The 20,209-nt window shown below is 31.0% G+C and overlaps 3 protein-coding genes across 5 annotated transcripts; 1 reads left to right on the top strand and 2 right to left on the bottom strand.

The window, feature by feature from the left end:
* Positions 1-5,190: 5,190 nt before the first annotated feature.
* Positions 5,191-5,553, top strand: LOC18043084. The gene has a single exon (XM_006435455.1). It carries the CDS (start codon positions 5,191-5,193, stop codon positions 5,551-5,553), a length of 363 nt encoding a protein of 120 aa, XP_006435518.1.
* A 1,395-nt stretch (positions 5,554-6,948) lies between these two features.
* On the bottom strand, positions 6,949-10,690 carry LOC18042340 (UDP-rhamnose/UDP-galactose transporter 1). Its single transcript, XM_006435456.2, has 5 exons — positions 9,982-10,690; positions 9,572-9,756; positions 9,209-9,409; positions 7,605-7,766; positions 6,949-7,476 (listed from the first exon to the last, which is right to left on the bottom strand). The coding sequence occupies exons 1-5, from the start codon at positions 10,109-10,111 to the stop codon at positions 7,117-7,119; spliced, it is 1,038 nt and encodes a 345-aa protein (XP_006435519.1). The 5' UTR covers positions 10,112-10,690; the 3' UTR covers positions 6,949-7,116.
* Positions 10,691-13,993: 3,303 nt separating this feature from the next.
* Positions 13,994-19,607, bottom strand: LOC18042341 (chaperone protein dnaJ 10). Of its 3 annotated transcripts, none has more exons than XM_024184132.1 (11): positions 19,414-19,607; positions 19,165-19,312; positions 18,645-18,704; positions 17,447-17,529; positions 17,136-17,295; positions 16,896-17,025; positions 16,378-16,536; positions 15,702-15,880; positions 15,522-15,602; positions 15,258-15,416; positions 13,994-14,549 (listed from the first exon to the last, which is right to left on the bottom strand). In XM_024184132.1, the coding sequence occupies exons 2-11, from the start codon at positions 19,249-19,251 to the stop codon at positions 14,439-14,441; spliced, it is 1,209 nt and encodes a 402-aa protein (XP_024039900.1). In that variant the 5' UTR covers positions 19,252-19,312; positions 19,414-19,607; the 3' UTR covers positions 13,994-14,438. The 3 variants fall into 3 exon arrangements, with proteins under 3 accessions (XP_024039900.1, XP_024039898.1, XP_006435520.1); XM_024184130.1 differs by having other exon boundaries at positions 19,398-19,607; XM_006435457.2 differs by having other exon boundaries at positions 19,165-19,607.
* Between the last annotated feature and the right edge of the window lie 602 nt (positions 19,608-20,209).

A 20,209-nucleotide genomic window follows, 5' to 3' on the forward strand; every position in this document is an offset into this window, starting at 1 on the left:
ATTTTCTTTCAAGCTTGGGTTGAAGGTGAAGTCTCAACATGTGTCATGGGCTTAATTTGGTAAATTTATTTTCTCTTCCCCTCTAATTTTTGTGGATGTTTTGACTTCTCGTCGACAAATAATAATAGTCTTGTCTAGATACCGCCTTGGTTACACCGGCTTTCTAGTATAAGGTTATTATTATTTGGCACGATAAGCCCTTAGCACCATATTGATTAGAGCGTGGTTCATGAGGTGTGGATTCCCCCCTCATGATTTAATTGACATTAATACGAATTATTTAGCCCATGATGCATGTTGATACGGATCCAGATACCCAAGTACGTTATTTCAATAGAATTCTCTTCAATTTCTTCTCGCCATTTCAATACCAATTTTAGAATTTATTATCGCCATTTTAATTTAAGTTTTAGCATATTCCAAATCATTTCCACCAAAAAATCCAACCACTCATTTACAAAATTAATTCTATACACAATTAAAATCCACCTCCTCGTGGGATCGACACTCGTCACCATTAGTCTATACTACAATAGATTCGTGCGCTTGCGAGTACATTAAAATTTGCACAACACCCATGAAAAAAAAGCTCGGACAAAACCCAGGGCCACTACTTTTTTTAAAAAATAATTTTATAAATTAGAATAATATAATTAAAATTGAAAAGTAATTTAAAAATAAAAAAGAAAACTTAAATTCTTAACTTATAATTATAAATCAATTATGATTAAAAAAAACTAAAATTATGATACTAAATTCTCTCTTTTGTGTCAATTAATTAAGAGAGCGTTTGAATTAGAAAATCCAGTATTAAAGAAAATTAAAGTTATGAGCTTTTATTTACTTTATTTATTATTTTAATTTGAAATATTCATTTTCTTTTAATTTATCTATGATTGTAATAACTTGTTGATCATTAATTTATTTCAAATTTACAATAATTTAAAATTTTTTAAATAAATAAATAAAGCCCAAGTCCAGCCCGAGCCCGGCCTAGACCCGCAATCTTAACTGACAGTAGGCCTGAACATGGACTTGAAAAAGCCCGGCCCAGACCCACTGTTTGCCATCCCTATTCGTGATATCATAATTGATAACCTTTTAACATTTTAAGTTGGATTTGTAAAATTACGTAACACAAATTAATTAGTGAGCATTTGTGTTTATCGTGGGATGGGAAGATGAGATTGTCATATTCTTCTTCTTATTTCATCATCTCATTATTATTATTGTTATTAATGACTTAAGATGGATGAGCCTCGCTTGTGTCTTCACCTCGCCGCCTGTCTCATGGGATGGGAATTGGGGATTGGGATGGGGAGTCGGTCAGCCTTATTGATGACAAATACAATAATTGAGTTTGCAAACTGCAAATGGCTATCTATCTTTCGCTTTATACGCGGTTCCTTAGCTGGCCTTGACTTCCATATCAAGCTCTCTCCTCCATTATTTTCAGTTTTTCACACTGCGTTTCTTTCTCTATATTTATAATTCTTCTCCATCAATTAAACAAACATTTCTTTATTCTTTACTAGGAAATAGAACCGCTTCGCGCAGCTTTAAAAAAAGAATTTAGTATTTTTTTTTACTTTGCACTTGATAAAATTGATAAAAAATATAAATTGATTTTTTTTAAAGATGACGCAGCTTTATAAAACTAATGTTATTTATGAAAGTTAATTATTTTTTTGTTAACTTTAAAAATATATATTAATGTGTATAATTAAGTGTACATAACATTTTCATCAATAAAAATTATGTTCACACTAATCAATTATCCATTCTTCTTGGTATTAATAGACTTCCACATCCTACAAAGCCTAACTCTTATTATCCAACTATTTTTATCATTGTTCAACTTATGAAGAAAAGAGCACTCCATGAAGTATACAATACTAAAAATTCAAATAAGTCAAAAAATAAAAACATAAGAACATTTCTAAAAAGGATGTGGGTTAAATAATAATAAAAAATCCAAACATAAAAAATCTTAAATACTTAATGTTTATAGAGTTTGAAGAAGCCAAAAGACACTAAACAAAAGTTTGCATAATTAAATATGAGATTATGACATTAAAATTAGGCTCTAGTAGCATTAATGAGGGAAGATGAAGGAACCTTCCTTCTTTATTAATTAGTTGATGTATTTTAAACCACTAAAGTTTAGTTGTTGGCTTAATAAAATAAATGAATGTTTCAAGACTTATAATTAATTATTATTAATGGTTACATATTGTTGCATTTAAATAGAAAAAGGAAGAGACAAGTAATCTTTTGTAATCTAATAATTATTTTCTATTTATTTTCTATTTTAATATTTTGTAATGTAATTATTTTTTAATCTCAACCAATATATTAGATAATAGAGAATATAAAAAGATAAGAAATAATGATGCCACAAATCTTAACTACTTATGTTGCGCTTACTTTTTGGATTGTAGTGGGAATCTTGAGGAGTGGGAATCGTTGGATTAGGAGTGTGGAGTGGGAGTGGGAGTAGGGTGTTTACTTAGACTAAATGAAAGTATGGATTGTCAATCAGAATCCTAATTATTTGTTTACTTTGTCTTGGATTGGGAGTAAATTGTTTTAAATTACAATTTTATCCTTATGTACAGAATTATAATTTGTAATTAAAAAAATAATAAAAAATATATTTAGAAAATAAAATAAATATTTTATTATATTTATAAATTAATAATAATTACTAATATTCTTAATTATGTAAATCATAATTTTTTTATTAATTTTAATTTAAATTATGTGAATAAAAATCATTAATAATAGCAACACAAATGAAATATTATTATTGATAATATAGTACAAAATTAATATTTTTTTAGAATAAAATATTTATTATTATTAATTAAATAAATAATTAATATTTATTAAAATTAATGTTTAATATTTAAATATAATATAATATTTATTTATTTTTATTTTATTAAATTTAATTAAATAAATATGATATAATAATTATTTTTAATAAATATGATATTATTTATTTTATTAAATATGATATTATTTATTTTATTAAATATTATTTATTTTATTAAATATGATATTATTTATTTTATTAAATATTATTTATTTATTTATTTTTATAAGGATAAAATGGGAAGAAGGGGGAGTGGATTCCCACTCCCACCTCCCCCCATGGGAGTGGGAATCCCACTACCCACTTCAAAATTGGGTGGGACCCACAGATTCCCACTCTCACTCCCCCATTTTTTAAGGTAAGTAAACATTGGAGTGGAAGGAATCCACACTCTATACTCCCACTCCAGAAAGTAAACACTGCCTTAATATTTATAGAGTTTGAAGAAGCCAAAAGGCACTAAACAAAAGGTTGCATAATTAAATATGAGATTATGACATTAAAATTAGGCTCTAATGACATTATTGAGGGAAGATGAAGGATCATTCCTTCTTATATTAATTAATTGATGTATTTAAGCCACTAAAGTTTAATTGTTGGCATAATAAAATAAATGAATGTTTCAAGACTTATAATTAATTATTATTAATGATTATATATTATTGAATTTAAATAAAAAGAGGAAGAGACATGTAATCTTTTGTAATGTAATAATTATTTTCTATTTTTAATATTTTATAATGTAGTTATTTTTTTATGGGATATTATCATTTTTCCACTAAAGGTATTCTGACACATCATGTCAGTACCACGGTTTGGTAAAACTATCAATTTACCACCAAACGTTTAAATTGTTAGTATTTTCCCACCATTCTGTTAAAACTCAGTTAATATGTAACGGAAAATTTTTAAAATATCAATTTTACCCCTGGAGCATAAAAGACCATATAATTAACCTTTTATGAATTTTGTAATTAAATCATCATTTGTTATTCTTCCTTCTTAAAGGACAAAAATTACCCTTTATAAATTTTATAAAATTGACCGTGTGGTGCTAGGTACTTCATAAATTGATTTAATTTATTTAATTTTTAAAGGGCAAATTTATTTATTAAATTGACGAGCTAAAGACAATTTATTATACTACTAAAAATCAATTTATGAAAGGGAAAAAAAGAATGTGCAAAAGAAGTAATTTAATCTTTGATATGATGATAATAATTTTACACAAAAAATTAAATAAATAAATTTGCCCTTTAAAAATTAAATAAATTAAATCAATTTATGAAGTACCTAACACCACACGGTCAGTTTTACAAAATTTATAAAGGGTAATTTTTGTCTTTTAAGAAGGAAGAATAACAAATGATGATTTAATTACAAAATTCATGAAAGGTTAATTACATGGTTTTTTATGCTCTAGGGGTAAAATTGACCTTTTAAAAATTTTCCGTTACATATTAACTTGGTTTTAACGGAATGGTGGGAAAATGCTAACGGTTTAAATATTTGGTGGTAAATTGATAGTTTTACCAAACCCTGATACTGACATGATGTGTCAGAATATTTTGGTGTGAAAATGATAATATCTTTTTTTTTAATCTCAACCAATTTATTAAATAATAGAAAATATAAAAAAATGAGAAATAATGATATCACATCACCTCTTTTAGTTCGAGCTTTATATATATATATATATAGATATAGATATGCGAATGTTGACAGCAATTCATTCACCTCCAAACCTTCTGAGCTCTGACTTAAAGCATGCGCCTAGCCTGGCGTATCGTTGCTCGGCTAAACCTCACCTCCACTTATATATCTTGAGTTAATTATACAATTTCATGATGTTAATTAATTTAACTAACAATTTATAGCAATCAATAATTAATCAGCATGCAGCTGCTTCTGATAGACTAATAATTATTAATTAACTTCAAAACTATTAATTAGTATTCTTTTTAAGTTGTTGAGGGCCCCAGGCAACTCACTCTCCGCGGCTTCACGTCCACCTCCGCCTCCATGTTATAGTTCATTATATAACATGATTAATTAATCACATGCATGAAGTTATAAAATCCCTTCCCACTTTGTTGTATGTGTGTGTCTAGCTAGTAGTACAACACATTCATTCGTCAATATATATAATACAATCAAAATTACTAGGACGATCATCATCAGGTCGTATCGTAGGAGGTAGGGTGGCAACGATTAAACCAAAGCAATCTCCGAACCAGAGCTAAACAAAAGCTACTACCTAGTACTGAAACAAGAAGGAAGGAAGGTAGATATGATATTTATAAATTAATAATATGAGAGGTATTGTGAGGAAGCAGTGGTGCTGCGGAGCAAAGAGTTTTCCTTCAGATTCAGAGGCAGAAGAAGGTCATGTACGTGTGTTCGTGGGAAAAGACATGCAGTTCAAGTTTGAAATGGAAGCCAATTACCTAAACCTCTTCGAGAACTTGCTTAAACTTTCAGAGGAAGAATTTGGTTTTTCATACGACGGGGCCTTAAGGATTGCCTGCGAGATTGATGTCTTTCAGTATCTTCTTCTTCTCCTCAAGACCGGCAATCCCTCCGCTCATTACATGCAGCTTCCTGATCTCATTTCCAAGTTTTACCATGACAATGACAATGCTTCTGCTCTTCTTCATCATCCCCGTCGTCAATGACATTATTTTTTAACACTTCCTCCTCCTCCTCCTCCTCCTCCTCATCATCATCATTATTTATTTCATTCTATTATTTGTTCTAGACTTTTGTTTCGACCCATTTACCGATATATCCTAAATGATAAAGTCCACTCTATTAGTTTTATGTATTATATTCGCATTCTGTCATGAAAAAATTTCTTGTTGATCGATCTCTCTTCTATCAATATATTGTCAATGTGGCTTTGCTGTGAATATGTTAGAATTTCACATTAAAAATTAGGATATGAGATTCATGTTCCTAGCTTTGATTAATTGAAAATTTATACTAAATTTTAATTAAAGTGTATATTTTAATGTTTATTTAACCTACCCATAACTTATATTTGAAATTTAAAATTTAGTATAAATTTTAAAAGTTAATATAATAAAAACGAAAGTTTATAAACTATAAATTTATAAATATAATGAAAATTTTTAAAAAAATAAAAAATAGAAAATTCTGGCTTTTAGGCCCGATTCGACAAAAGACATGCTCCAATTAGGCTCAGGTTTTGCCAAGTCTAGGACAAGGCTGACATTTTGGCATTCCTAAATAAATAGGAAATTGTTTGACCTTTTTGGCCAAAGCATTGCGCACATATATGATTACAAGCTGAGAGTCCGTGCCCTTGAGATAGTTTTTACCTTCCTGAGCATTGATCAAGGATCAAGATTATTATTTTTTCCCTAACCGAAGTTAGTGGATCACTAACAAAGTTTATAAATAAACCATAAAGGTTGTTACTTTTGTATCTAAACTTTGTTGATTCCTAACCCAGTTTCTAAACAGAATATGCATGTAGATTTCAGAAAGAACACCGAAGACATATTGTCAAATCGAAATCAAAATGATCGTTTACTAAGTTAGAGATTATCAAAATGAGAAACATAATGTTTAATATAAAAGCAGGTTCGATCATATAAAGGTTGTGAAACTCGATTGGGTAACTCAACAAATATCGCTACAATGCGATAACGTGAGACATTTGAGGTCAAAACAGACAGAAGGTGGTAAATTGTCATTGCTAAGTACTTCAATGTTTCAAAGTCGCCAAAAATCATAAATTGAAGGCCACTCTTCAATAAGAAAAGAAAATATTCATTCACAAGTTTGAAACAACACTTTCCAACCCAATATTCGTTGGTCATATTTCCGCAAAAATATTAACTCCACAGACAGTTCGAGCTCACTTGAGGTTGCTAACCATTGACACATTTGAGTCAGATCACATGAAAATCATTGGTACATTTCTTAACACAACCATCAACACAATCTGAACATCAACATGACCTGAAATTTACATTTTATCGTCCAATTCTAAAATCATTTGCCGATCTCTTAGAGCATCACACATACTCCAGGGAAAAGTGAGATAAATTAAACATGAAACAAAATTTTCAATTAATCATAACCACAATTTCTAAAATAAATATGTGTGGAGGAGTCCATATGGATCAATGTCGTCCTGCTGCATAAATCAGGTAAAAGATACAGACTAAGATGAATTAAAACAAATGAAATACCTGCTAAAAAAAATTATATTACTCCTTTGTCTCACCAAGTTCAACATCTTTAACGGGAGTGTTTTCTACTCCCTCCTTCAGAAGTCTGATTTCCTCTTCTGTAAGGCTGTTCTTTGACTGGGGCGAAGTCTTGGCATTTCTCTGTTTTTCAGCCTCGACAGCCCAACTATATATTACCATACCAACAACAGCAAGAATCATCCCGCTTATATTCTTGAAAGTCAGTGCAGAATCAAAGAGCAGCCATCCCAATGTGAGAACACAAACCGTTTTCATGTGACCTAAAACCTGGAATGAAGTTGCAGAAAATCGCCCAATGCACAGGTACTGACTCACATTGCAGAACACAGCTAGTGCACATGATAGAAATATAAAAAGCTGCACACATTTAAACCAGTCATTAGATAAGGGTTAAAATTAGTTTTTCCTGTATATGGATCAGTAAATGTATGCAGACAGAAGCCAGAAGGCTAGCAACTGAAGTCAGAGAAAAAAGGAATACTCACAATGGCCCCAGAAGTCATCTTATAGGTTGTTATGAATTTTCCATTAAGGTAGTAATCAACAAATGGACCAAGGACAAGTAGAGAGACGGCTTGAATTGGAGCTGTCTTACTCAGTAATTCAAAAGAGCCAATTGAATATTTCTTCTGTAAGGAACCTATTGTCTGCACATCAGAAAATCAGAAATATGTTAACTTTGCCTAGGGCTATGGAAGCTGAAAATAAACACATGCAAGGATTAGTATTCTGCAGGTATTTTAGAGTGAACTCCTTGCAATCATATCATTTTCTCATTTTAGAGGTTTTCCCCCACCAAAGGGTATTACTTATTTTTGGAGGTCATGACCAACATACCAAGTCAGGAAATGATAAGATAAACACATCAACAAGAATTTTGAATTATCTAAAGATTACCCGATTCTACATATCTACAACCACATTCAAACCAAAAAAAAAAAAAAAACTGCTAAGAGAAATTTTATCATACATGTTATGGTGCTAAATAGTAAAACGTAGCCAGTTACTTTTTTTATTTGAGTAATGGCAGGATCCCAACATTTGAGTCCCTACTTGACTCTCAACTAATATGGTATTCACTATTGGATGGTAGAATAGTAATTTCAAAAGTTAAGAAATTAATCATCCAATAGATGAGTGACACATAACATTGGGATTTGTATTTCTATTTTACCTTGGACACCCCGACTCACTGTCCCAAATTAAACGTATTCCTTTGGACTTGAACCCATGACATCTTGCCTCCACAACAAGTGGCAAAAACAACTGAGAAATCCTTTGGGGATAATTGCAGCCAGTTCCAATATGTAGTAGTTTCTTTCCAATCCTAAATCTGAGTCCGATTATTCGCCACACACATGTAAAATCTACGAAATAGGCCAGTAGTCTTCCACGTTCAACCGAACAAATACTAGCTTATTTTAGATTATTTTTTGTTTAAAGTTCAGAATCAATTAGGAATCCCAGTTTGGTTCTTGAAACCTCAAACTGCCATCACAGCACTTATTATGTAAGTTAAACAATATCAACCTAGAAAAGTTTGAATATTAGACTTACAGCACCAATAATTTCCAATATGACGTACTATTTATCCATGCATCTTTTACAGAGGAGGAGATTTCAGCAGGGAGGGAAAATAGAGAAAAACTGATTCTTGTAAACAACTCCAATTAGTTTGAGATTACTGTCAACACACAGGAAAGAAATACAGACTTTGTATCTTCAAGCACAAATATAAAACATTCACAGTGGTTCAGTGGTTGATCCATGATAAATGATTCTCACTCAGCAGAACTGTGCATTAACAAACATCTGTTGTCATTGGCTTATTATATAAGCTCACTAGAAACCAAGAAAACTACTAACATACTTCTGACAGTTCGATACATAACAGAATCAATTATTTAATCTTCTATCATTTAACTAATAACTATTATATTGAATGAAAAATGGTAATACCTCACCGTGACTACAAAAGATTTAGGGCAGAACAAGAATTACAAAAAAACCAATGAGAGTAATGACTACGATCATGAAATTGGGTGAGATCTACTAGACGGTGAGCAGATAGAATAGCAAAAATACTCACAATTTGCTGCAAAGACGTAGAGAGGACTGCTACACAGGCGCACAGAAAACCTTTGGCATTAACTTTGACATCGGTTATTGTGCAAACACCCACACCTATAACCACAACCACAACAGCCATTTTCACTTCTTTTGAATAGTGCTTGTTGTGGAGGATCCATTCCATGACGCAAACCACTGGGATCATGCTAAGTTTGGAGATCTGTGAAAAACAGAAAGTGTTAATTAACAAATAGAGTGAAAATTGTTAATAGTGGTAACCTGTATTCAGATTGTGGGTCTGTATTAATCCTACTGAAATATTTGAAATATGAATTGGCTCCAAAATACAAATGAAATTTGAAAAAAAAAAAAAAAGACATACTTGGTAGAAACCAACAGAATTGAGCATGAGACTGAAGTTCATGCCGGCAATAGACATATTGGCAACAATTGAGAACCAGAGGAGCTCCCACAAAGGTACGTGCTTGGATGCGGATAATCCAGTTGCATTAGACACCAAACCAACCAATGCCGTTACGGCAAAGTGGAACCCGGTTAAAGTTGTGGCTGAAAATTGAAGGAAAAAAAGTATTAATTAATACTAATACATAGTGTTTGGAGTTTATCCTTATCTTAAATCCTTGGTATATATTGCAATTTTCATTGAAAGAAACTTGCGGCAAAGTGCATGAATCTAGCGAATCCATGAAGAGATGAAAGAAACTACGTAGTAATGACATAATAATTAATTCTATTACTGAAAAAAAAGATCAGATCAGATCGGACACAGACCAAAGCTGAAAGCATAGCCGGAGGAGGACATAAGCTGCTTGTTGGCCATAATAATCCCAACGGAGCTTATGACGTTCATGGCCCAGGCTCCGACATCCGACACCACCGACGATTTCTTCTCGGTCTCCATCAGTAATTCTTGTACTCAATTTCAGAGATCTCAAGTTCACGCTAGGTTATAATATGGATTTTGAAATTTTCTTCTTTTGATTCGTTCCGCCTACCTCACTTGAATAAGATGTATACAATATATGATGTAAATGTGGATGTACAGTGATTATTTTTGGGAGAAATTTCAAATCTGTGTCGCTATCTGTACTTACGAAAATCAGAGAAGGAGGAGAAAAAAAAAAAAGGAGATCTGGACCGGACTCTTGGGTTGTGCAACACGTTTTATGGTTTAGATTGGATTGGCTGCGGAAGGAAGGAAGGAAGGCACAGGCAGGATGGAAGTTACAGTTACAGCTCTATATCCCAAATGCCGCCGTCGTTCTTCTTCACTGTGCTCTCTCTCTTCCCCGACAGTTGTTCTCTCTCTATCTTAGATAGTTATATCCCTCATCTGCCTCTCTTAATCAGTCAATTCTTCACACCCCTAATTCCCGTTGTAGTTTTGTGTTAAGATCTACACCTTCTTTTCTCCTTCGACGCTTTTTCACACCTTTACCATTTTATATTATTTATCCTTTTTTTTTTTCTTAACCAATTAAAACCTTTTTTTTTCCCCCAATTTGCAGTTGACCGTTTTCGTTCATGTTCCAAGTAGTAACTTCCAAATTTTTCTTTCTTATTACGTAAGTTTTATCCATTAATTGTTATTAAATTAATAAGAGTTTACAACACTTGACCTCGTCAGTTTAATAACCTTGTAAACAAAAATATTAAAACACTAATATTTCTCATTTCTCCCTCTATTCCAAAATTACAACACAACTCAATAAATAACTGCCGTTGCAAGTTTAGCTAGTGTGATTACGTTGTACTAAACCATTAATCGTATTATATTATGGGGCATTATTTCAGGGTATACTGTATTAAATTATAATATCAAATTATGTTTAGGACAGTAGTATATATAATATTATTTGTAGTATTATTTTATATTAATATTAACATTTAATTAATATTATTTAAAATTATTAATATTTTAATGTTATATTATGAATTTTTTAAATTAGTTATTAAGTAATTATTTTTAAATATTAATTTTTATAATATAAAAATAGTTTAACAATATACTACCATCAAATTATAAAATACTAAGAATTATATTATTATAATATTACATTATAATATCATTTATATTTTGTTATTATAAAATAAATGATAATATAATTTAAATTATATTACAATAATATATTATATTAAATTATATGAATTAAATTTTTTATTAATGTCAAATATAAATGTTTAATTTAATTTTTAAAATTTAGTATTATAATAAATAATAAATGATTAAATAATTAAAATAGTTTTATATATTCAAGTATAATAATCAAAATGATTTTATGTAACAAAAGTAAAATAATGTATAATCATTTATTTATTAATTTTTTATGTTTATTAATATTTTTATATTATTATTTAAATTAAATTTATTTAAATATAAATATATATTATAAATTATTGAATAATAAGAGTAATATGATTAAAATTTAAAATATGAACAAAATTTTAATGAATATAGCCTAAATCCTATCCACATGAGATTATTTCATGCTTTTTTTATTGCATTATCCACCCTTTTAATGCCATGAAATACAACTAGAAATTGCAGCCAAATATAAGTTGGCATAAAAATAGTGTTCTAAACTTCTAATACAATACAATATGTAGTGTAAATTAGCAAGTGAATAGTCAGCGCAAGTAATATAATGTAAAATAGAGTATTGTTCGAGAAAGATTGTCTATCCTATTAACTACTAAAATTATTCTAGCCCTAATTTATTTGAACAATCGTTTAAGATAATTTGGACTAAATATTGAAATAAAATAAAATAACTAAAATTTAAATACATATACAAATAATAATGAAATCACCAAGAGATTAAGACACTAGAACATTCGACTTCACCATAACTAATCCAATTTAATCCTTCATCTATGCTATTAAGAATTATTACTCATGTTGATAGTAAATTTTCCTAATCTATTTGATATACTCTCTTGAGTAATATCAAAAATATCTCACATATTAACCCACTATATCTCTATGTGAATTTAAATATGCAAAATTCATTAAGCTCTATGAAAATTCTTAGATATAACTACACCAATCATGTTGGCACATTTTGATATAATATTGTAATTTTTAATCTATAGTTGTCCAACTTAATTTAAAATTGAGCCTAATTCACATGATTTTTTTTTTGTCGCCACTCACCGATGCCATCTGTCATTGGAAAAGACGAAGTTAATATTTTCTTGGAATAAACTATATAATATTATTGATTATTAATATTAAATAAATATAATACTATTAAAACTAAACAAATATGATAATATTATATTTGCAAATAAAGATAATATATATTAATATTATTAATTCTCCATGAGTATAATAATATTATTTTTAAGTAATTTTAACCTAAAATTAATATAAATTATTAATTCGCTTGTGTAAAATACCCCACATGAGGACAATCAATCCACAATTTCTCCTATAAGTAAGTCTTAGACAATTAGACTCTTTTTTGTGGTATGTAACAGTATAAAATTCAACGGCCCTCCATTCATTTTTAGGCTAACACAAGATTCTTTCTATCGTTGCCTAATCATATTAAGTCTGGGATATTATCATTTTTTCATCTAAGTTTTTCTAACACATTAAGTTTGTATCATAGTTTGTGAAAATTGCATTTTACCACCAAATGTTTACACTATTATCAATTTACTACTATTCTGTTAATGCCGTTAAAAATTTGTTTCATAAGGGTATTTAAGGAATCTCATGTTAAAACCAAATCGGATCATTCAATTATGAAAGAAATATTATCATTTGTCCACAAAAAAATTTGCTAACATATCAATTCAGTATTAAAGTTTCCTAAAAGCTACATTTTGTCACCTAATGTTTAAGATATTATTACTTTGCCATCAAAACATTAACACAACAAAAATTTGATGATATCATAAGAGCATTTGAGAAATTTTACATTGAAGCCAAAATGTTAACACAATTATTGATGAAGTGTTAAATTTGGAGTTTTTGTTTGTCATTATAGTGTTTCAAATGGCTTGTATGATATTTGCTGATTTTGAATGATAATATCAAAACCAAATTGTTCGACTTATATTACTTGAAATTTGGTATTTGAATGCACAGCAATATGTTTATACAATAAAAAAAAAGTAGCTATTTTTTTAAAATATAATGGTTAATTTTCTGGTATAATTTCTCTTTTATAATTTCTTTCTTTTCAAATGACAAAATCATTTTTTACATTTTAGGTTAAATATTTAATTATTTTTAATGTTTTAGTGGCAAAGTGATAATAACTTAAATATTAAATGGTAAAATATAATTTTTAAAAAATCTTGATACTGAATAGATATGTCAAAAAAATTTTAGTGGACAAATGATAAATATATCTTTCATAATTTCTTTTCTTTCAAAGAACAAAATCATCTTTTACAGTCTAAAAGCAAAATAAATTTTAATTCATATTTCGTTTAATATTAATTTATTTTTAGCGAAATGCTGGTAAAATACTAACAGTGTAAATGTTAAGTGACAAAATATAATTTTCACCAAATCATGGTACTCATTTAACGTGTCAGAAAAACTTAAGTGAGAAAATAAACATCCCTTATATCATTAACATATATCATGAAAGTTAAAGAAGGGGATATTCCGCGGAGGGTTAATTCACAACTAAAACTGTAAAGATGCAATTTTGGTTTTATAAATTCCCTTTGACATTTAGTTAATCACATTTCTAACGGCATCCTCCATTTTGTAGCAAACGAACCTTTTAGGCTTTAACTAGACATGCAACAGAATATCACTCCGTGGGCAAATTACATTACGATATCATCAATATATCGCAATGATACATAACACACTAAGCAAAAACTTCAATCTAAATAAATGTACATCTGTGAGCGTGACTGAAACATACTCATTAACACACACACACACACACAGGAAAATCAATGCAATGGAATACATTACTCAATTCAAATGATGAGTAGGCAGCCAATGGAAGCCTATTTTGAATCAATAGAAAGAACTATCTTCTGCAATACCTTCCATTTTATGTATATGCATGACCCACAGATTGAATAAAATACGCTAATCCTATCACTTAGAAGTGGGTTGTGCTTCCAACATCGTCTACTGGTACAGACTTATCCAACAAATGCAAGCTTGAGTGCTTTCCCTACTGCATCCATAACATCATACACATCATAGATATATTTGACAAACATGGCTCAATCGATCAAATTCTTCATCTTTATTCCTTGCCTGTCGAAGAATGTCCTTGAGCACCAGGTGGTGCTGTTGGTATTGGGAAGTCACGACCAAACTGAGCATCTGACAAGTTGGGGGCTTCCACATATGGGCTCTGGCATAAGGGGAAAATAGAGGGAAAATAAAGAGCAAATGAGATGATAAATAGAAAATTAAAATACAAGAAGCTCTTTAATTGCCTCTAAAACTCCCTGAGTCCCAACCCACCAAGCACAGATAAAGTATATGGGCATTTCTTAAGACAAAAATAAATCCATTGTAACTCTTACAACACTTTTATGCACAGATCAAAACGTGTGCACTTGCAATCCCAGATAATTTTCCTATAATCACTTCCTTGATAGATAAATTTAAACTTGCCCCCGAGAGCTTTATCAAGTGGTTTTCAAGTAGCTTTCTTCAGCTGGCCACTGAATTCGAATCTTAGGGAGGTTTAGAACCAAAAAAATTAATTTGCCCACCCCTACCTTTTGAAAAAGAAAAAAATAATAAATAAAAAAGAGGATAAATGTAAATTTATCTTGCATCTGTAGTTATGTAGAAAGATATTGGAACTCTCAATTTTTTTCCCTTTTCTAATTTTGATTTTCAGTAAGAAACAAGAGACTAATAAAATTCAGTAACAACTGAAGTGAGATTGGGCAAGGGATGAGACAAGATAAGAAAGGAAAATTCAAATCTGTTTCCCATAAACAATGTCAAAACCATTGTACTTCACTGACAACCTTTCACCCAATGTTTACCACGTGATATAGAAATACAACTAATGAACTCAGCAGGAAGCGGGGGAAAAAAAATGTACCTGAGATGCAAAAGCAGACTGGGATGATTCTTGATGCTCTGTAGATTTTGGCGATGTAATGGGAGAAGAAGCATCATAGCATGAATCACTTCCATTCAGTTTATGCACTCCACCACTTAGCACAGTTTCACCCTCACTCCCATTGTTTGACTTGGCTCTCTGTATTTGTGCCATGATTTCAAAAGCAGTTAGGCATTTAGTAGATAATTTAACTGGAAAAGGAAATGCAGAAAAAATGAGTATCACAGGAGCCAGAACCAATACCTGGAAGATTTTGCCGAGGGTTTTCAATGCTTTTGCTCGCGCACGAAGCTCTTCTTTCTTGGCATTGTTATCTTGAAGAACCTACAATAGATCATCATAGATTAACAACAAATAAAACAACCTAGTATCTCATCAAATGTAAGCCAAAAACCACAAATAATAAGAAACTAGCAAGACAACCATCTGACAAACTCGGGAAAGTGTGGCTTCAATGTCAGCTACATTAAGTTTCCACAGTGAATCTATCATCAATTTTTTGTGCGATTGCATGTACTCCTCAAGCTCTTCCTCAGTATAGTTTCCTTCTGCACTAAGCTGCTTTTTCATGTCCTCCTGCAGCTGGATTAATGCAATGGCACCTAATAGCACGAGGAAAAGAAAATTAAAAACAGTGGAAACTTCATTAGCTTTCAAGAATTCTTTCTGACGCAGTTAATTTATTTCTTACAGAGATTAGATCAGGGATTTAAAAGACAAACATCAAGCCACCCCAACCCTTTACTACTGGGAATTAGTTTTACCAATATCAGCCGGTAATTTATTAAAAACCATCATCCTTACACTGCATGCCTAGGAGGCCACTAAAAGCTCACATTAAAATTTTCTTCCAAACCCTGACATGTCTCTATGAACCACATCAGTCACTGAAAAAGGCAAAAACAAAATTCAATCAAACATGCAAATCAGAGACAAAGTGAGAGAGAAAACGTTCAGGCCCCTGAGAAAATGAAAACAGTACAAGAGTTAATGCTACTTCACACCCAATGGCAAACACGCACTTGGACCAGAGCAGAGGCCAAAAAGACTTCCCAATGAAAACTATTGTTGATCACTGAATGCAGAAATATCTGCTAACCTGTTGCAGCTGTTACTTGAGATTTGATAAAATGGCCCTTGTTTCTAAACCATTCAGCAATAAAAGGCACCCCCAGATATATAGCTTTCTTCCCAAGCTCTTTTGCCGCTTGTCTTGCATATATATAGCCAATTGTATTCAACATATCAACACCATACGCTGTAGATACCAGAACATAAAACTAGTCAGAGAGAATAATTGCCCATGAATAAGTCTAGGTACAAACATGCAACAGATAAATAGAACCAGAGGGCACAAACATTTCTTTCTTTGCTTTTATTTGTTCAAAAAGATAATGGTAGCAATAATGGCAGCTATTTTTTAAAATTCCATAGGCTAGGGGATGTTGAAGCTGCATAAATTATTTGCATCATACCTACTATCATGAATGATTAAATAGCTGAAAACGTAGAAACAAGATATAGAAAGAGAGAGAGAGAGAGAATCTTTTGTCTGGATTTTCATCTCTTGTTTTTAGACAAACATATTATCATGGCCCTTGAAATACAGATCATTACCAGCATTAGACAGCCTTGAAACTTCAGCTTCAGCATAATTAATGAAATCCTCTTTGTTCCCTTGTACATATTGGTTGAGTCGACCTCTTAGTATATCTGCAAGTTTTTCCTCCCTTTCCTTCTGAACAACCTGCAGTTAAAAAGAGTATTTAGTGACACAAGAAACAGACACACACACACACACACACACAACTATAAGATAGGATATAAATATCTGATTGCATGATGAAAGGAATCTACCTTCATTTTGTCTTGCAACTTTTTAGCATCAAACTCTTCCCCTTCAGTGAAAATGTCTAGAGAAGCCACTGAAGCCATGGCAAGCTGACCTATATAATCCTCAAAAAGCTCACTTCCAAAAAGCATCGCGAAGATTGCTGCAGGATCAATAATTGCTTCACTGCAATGAAAGGAAATCATGTAAATGATAGCATAAAAAATATAACAAGTCTACAACAAATATATAATGATCTGGGGACGTAATGCATGAAGAGTCAGACGGCCTATAAACCTTGAAATTAATCTATCATAGGTTAAAAGAAGAAACTAACGTTGAGATTCCTGATTTCCCATAAGCATCATATGCTTGCCGTTGGGCTGGATCACTCAATACCTGGTAAGCCTCTCCCAAAACCTGAATTTAGATGAAACAACTTCAAAAAAGGATATTCTTACAAAGCTAAAATGCAATGGTATAGAGGGAAAAAGAAATTGAATAGCAAAAGAAAAAGTTTCCAACAGATAACAAATTAAAATGTTCTGAAATTGCAACTGGGTGTTGAAAATATTTGAATGTACTATCGACCAGAATTACTGAAGTCTAATGGGCTAAGCCCAAGCAAACAAAAAGTTAAATGAGTCAAGACCCGTGAAACAAACCATATTGAACTTCTTGGTTTCAAAATATGTGCAACAGCCTAAAATCTGAAAAAACTAAGAAGCATAGAGACCTCAATACTAGGATCCAAATTCTCATTTATCATGCCAATAATAGCAAGGACAAAGAAGGAAATTCGTGAGGTTTCGTTGACCTTAGACGAAGGAGAGTTTAAAATGTTTTCAAGTTTTTAAATTATAAGATCCTCCATGAACTTCTACAAACATTCACCCATAACTAGTTTTTTTTTAGCAATTTGTCCAGAAATAATGAAAAAACTAAATAGACAGATACAGAAAAAACATAAACTTCAAAAGCCAAAACCTATTAGCACTCTCAAATGATCACTTTTTCTTGGGATTTTCTTTCTCTTTTTTAGCCACATAATCAGTATGCAATTGATATTAATCAGACCAGTGGAACTGTTCTAACATTAAAAATCGAGAAAGCCATTTTCAGGCTGCACTGTATATTTTGATAAAATAACACCCAGGTCAGAAATAACAATGAACTATTATGTATTTTCACTTAAAGTAATGATTGTGCTAATTGAAAAAGCTAGCTGTCAAATGAAAGATGCATATTGGTGAAAGAGAAAGTAGCATAGTCTATAAGAGTTTCTCCCCAATCAAAATGGACATGAGCAGAGTAGGCACAAGGAAAGAGCAATAGACCAGACCAACCTACAAAAACGAATTGGTCCCTCCATAACCAGTCATCCACAACATCAAATAAATCTTTTTCCTCTTTGGTAAATTTACCAAGGGTCATAGTCATAATGGGTCTCCTAAAACAAGTTCGTCAAATTTATATAAAAAAGGTAGGCACAAGCTCAATAACATGACAGATAATAAAAAAAAGGTAAAACTTACCTGAAAATTTTGAGCAGCAAGAGGATCATTTGGGTTTTTATCAGGGTGAACCTTACGTGCCTGAAAGCCACAAGCAAAGGTGATTTGTAAAGGTTCTACCTCAGATAACATTGTTCAGATACTGAGATTATTTCTATGATTCAGATAAGCATAGAGAAAACAGCAGTAGTTGAAGCTAGTGGGAGCATTAGAATTGAAGCGGTAGGCTACAATAATCAGACATCACTGAAAATGAACATGAAGAAGAGAGAGAGGCAAAGTACCATGTGGAAGGATAATCAGTTGCTTGTTTCGTAATTAAAGAATAAGCAATCAATCTATTCTATGAACAAAACAATCCCTCAACAATTTAGTTTCTAAATTAAAAGTGTACTAAAAATATAAAAATTAATTCCCTGCAGCAGCCATGGGATCTGCAGACAGAAGTTTTTAGGTGATTTTTGAACCACAAAGCAATTCATAATTCTATATAATCCATAAAAGAAAAAAGAAAAAAGAAAAAAGAAAAAAAGAAGGAAACCTTGATGTAGTAAGCTTTCTTGATCTCGGCCTCCGAAGCCGTTGGGCTGACGCCTAGGACGTCGTAATATTCCGTCTCCTTAACCATCACTGATTCTCAAGACCCGAAAATTACTACTAGTCTAGCTTAGCTTTCTTCGATTTACAATCTAAATCAAACTGATTAGTTACGAAGCAGATTCAGAAAGATAACAGATAGAATAGAGCATACAAAAAGGATGAAAGCAGATTTACTCTCCCACGCGCTGACCTCTGATTCCTTCAAGTTGACTATCCGCCTTGTGTATACTATTTATGTATGTGTACATTCCGCGTTCCCCCTTTATTTGTCCTGCTTCTCCAGCATTGTACACTTCGTTTTAAATTTCATTAATTGTTTGTTTTTTCATCATTGTGATTTTTTTCAAATAAAAAATATGTTAACAACTGTTCATCATAACACAATTTCATCTTTATTGAGGGAAAAAATAAAAAACCGACATTTATAACTTTTGACCTAAATCTTAATGGATTGTCTTTTTAAATTATTTTTTTAAACTCATTATCTACTTAAAAATTATATTTTTCACATATTTTTATTTACATAAACAACAACTTGGCATTTAAATCAAACTGAGGGCCAATTTGGGGTCGCATAAAATAAGTCGCTGTGCAAGATTATAGTTAGTATTAAATAACTGTGCAGTTGAAAGTCTATGGCTTTCTAAGTTAAATAATAGTTATAACAATAACAATCGGTTTCCATGTGTAAAATAAAAAATTACGAGTTTTAACAAACAAATAGGAAATTTTCAACCGCGGATAATTAACTCGTTGTCGCCTCCATCATATCAGTTAAATACCCACACATTAAAGGGTTAAAAATGGGATAAAATTATATTGTAATCGTAATATGATACTACAGATACAATCAATAATTAAATTTATAATTATACAGTTACATTAATAAAATTTAATAATTAAAAATAATAATAATATTATATCACTATTGTAACATAACTGCACCCTTAAAAATGTACTTTTCACATCGAAGAATATAATAACTA

Source organism: Citrus clementina, unplaced genomic scaffold (assembly GCF_000493195.1).
Source record: "Citrus clementina cultivar Clemenules unplaced genomic scaffold, Citrus_clementina_v1.0 scaffold_5, whole genome shotgun sequence".
In the NCBI taxonomy this organism is placed as follows: Eukaryota; Viridiplantae; Streptophyta; class Magnoliopsida; order Sapindales; family Rutaceae; genus Citrus; species Citrus x clementina.

What these genes read in the sequence shown, in the direction of transcription:
- LOC18043084 (XM_006435455.1), top strand. Translation starts at nt 5,191, where the DNA reads ATGAGAGGTATTGTGAGGAAGCAGTGGTGCTGCGGAGCAAAGAGTTTT.
- LOC18042340 (XM_006435456.2), bottom strand. Translation starts at nt 10,111, where the DNA reads ATGGAGACCGAGAAGAAATCGTCGGTGGTGTCGGATGTCGGAGCCTGG. An exon ending in ATTCTGTTGGTTTCTACCAA is followed by an intron (nt 9,410 to 9,571) that starts GTATGTCTTTTT and finishes TGTTTTTCACAG; the next exon opens with ATCTCCAAACTTAGCATGAT. An exon ending in AGATGACTTCTGGGGCCATT is followed by an intron (nt 7,477 to 7,604) that starts GTGAGTATTCCT and finishes AAATGTGTGCAG; the next exon opens with CTTTTTATATTTCTATCATG.
- LOC18042341 (XM_024184132.1), bottom strand. Translation starts at nt 19,251, where the DNA reads ATGGTTAAGGAGACGGAATATTACGACGTCCTAGGCGTCAGCCCAACG. An exon ending in TCAAGTAACAGCTGCAACAG is followed by an intron (nt 15,881 to 16,377) that starts GTTAGCAGATAT and finishes TCGTGCTATTAG; the next exon opens with GTGCCATTGCATTAATCCAG. An exon ending in AGTCTGCTTTTGCATCTCAG is followed by an intron (nt 14,550 to 15,257) that starts GTACATTTTTTT and finishes CCCTTATGCCAG; the next exon opens with AGCCCATATGTGGAAGCCCC.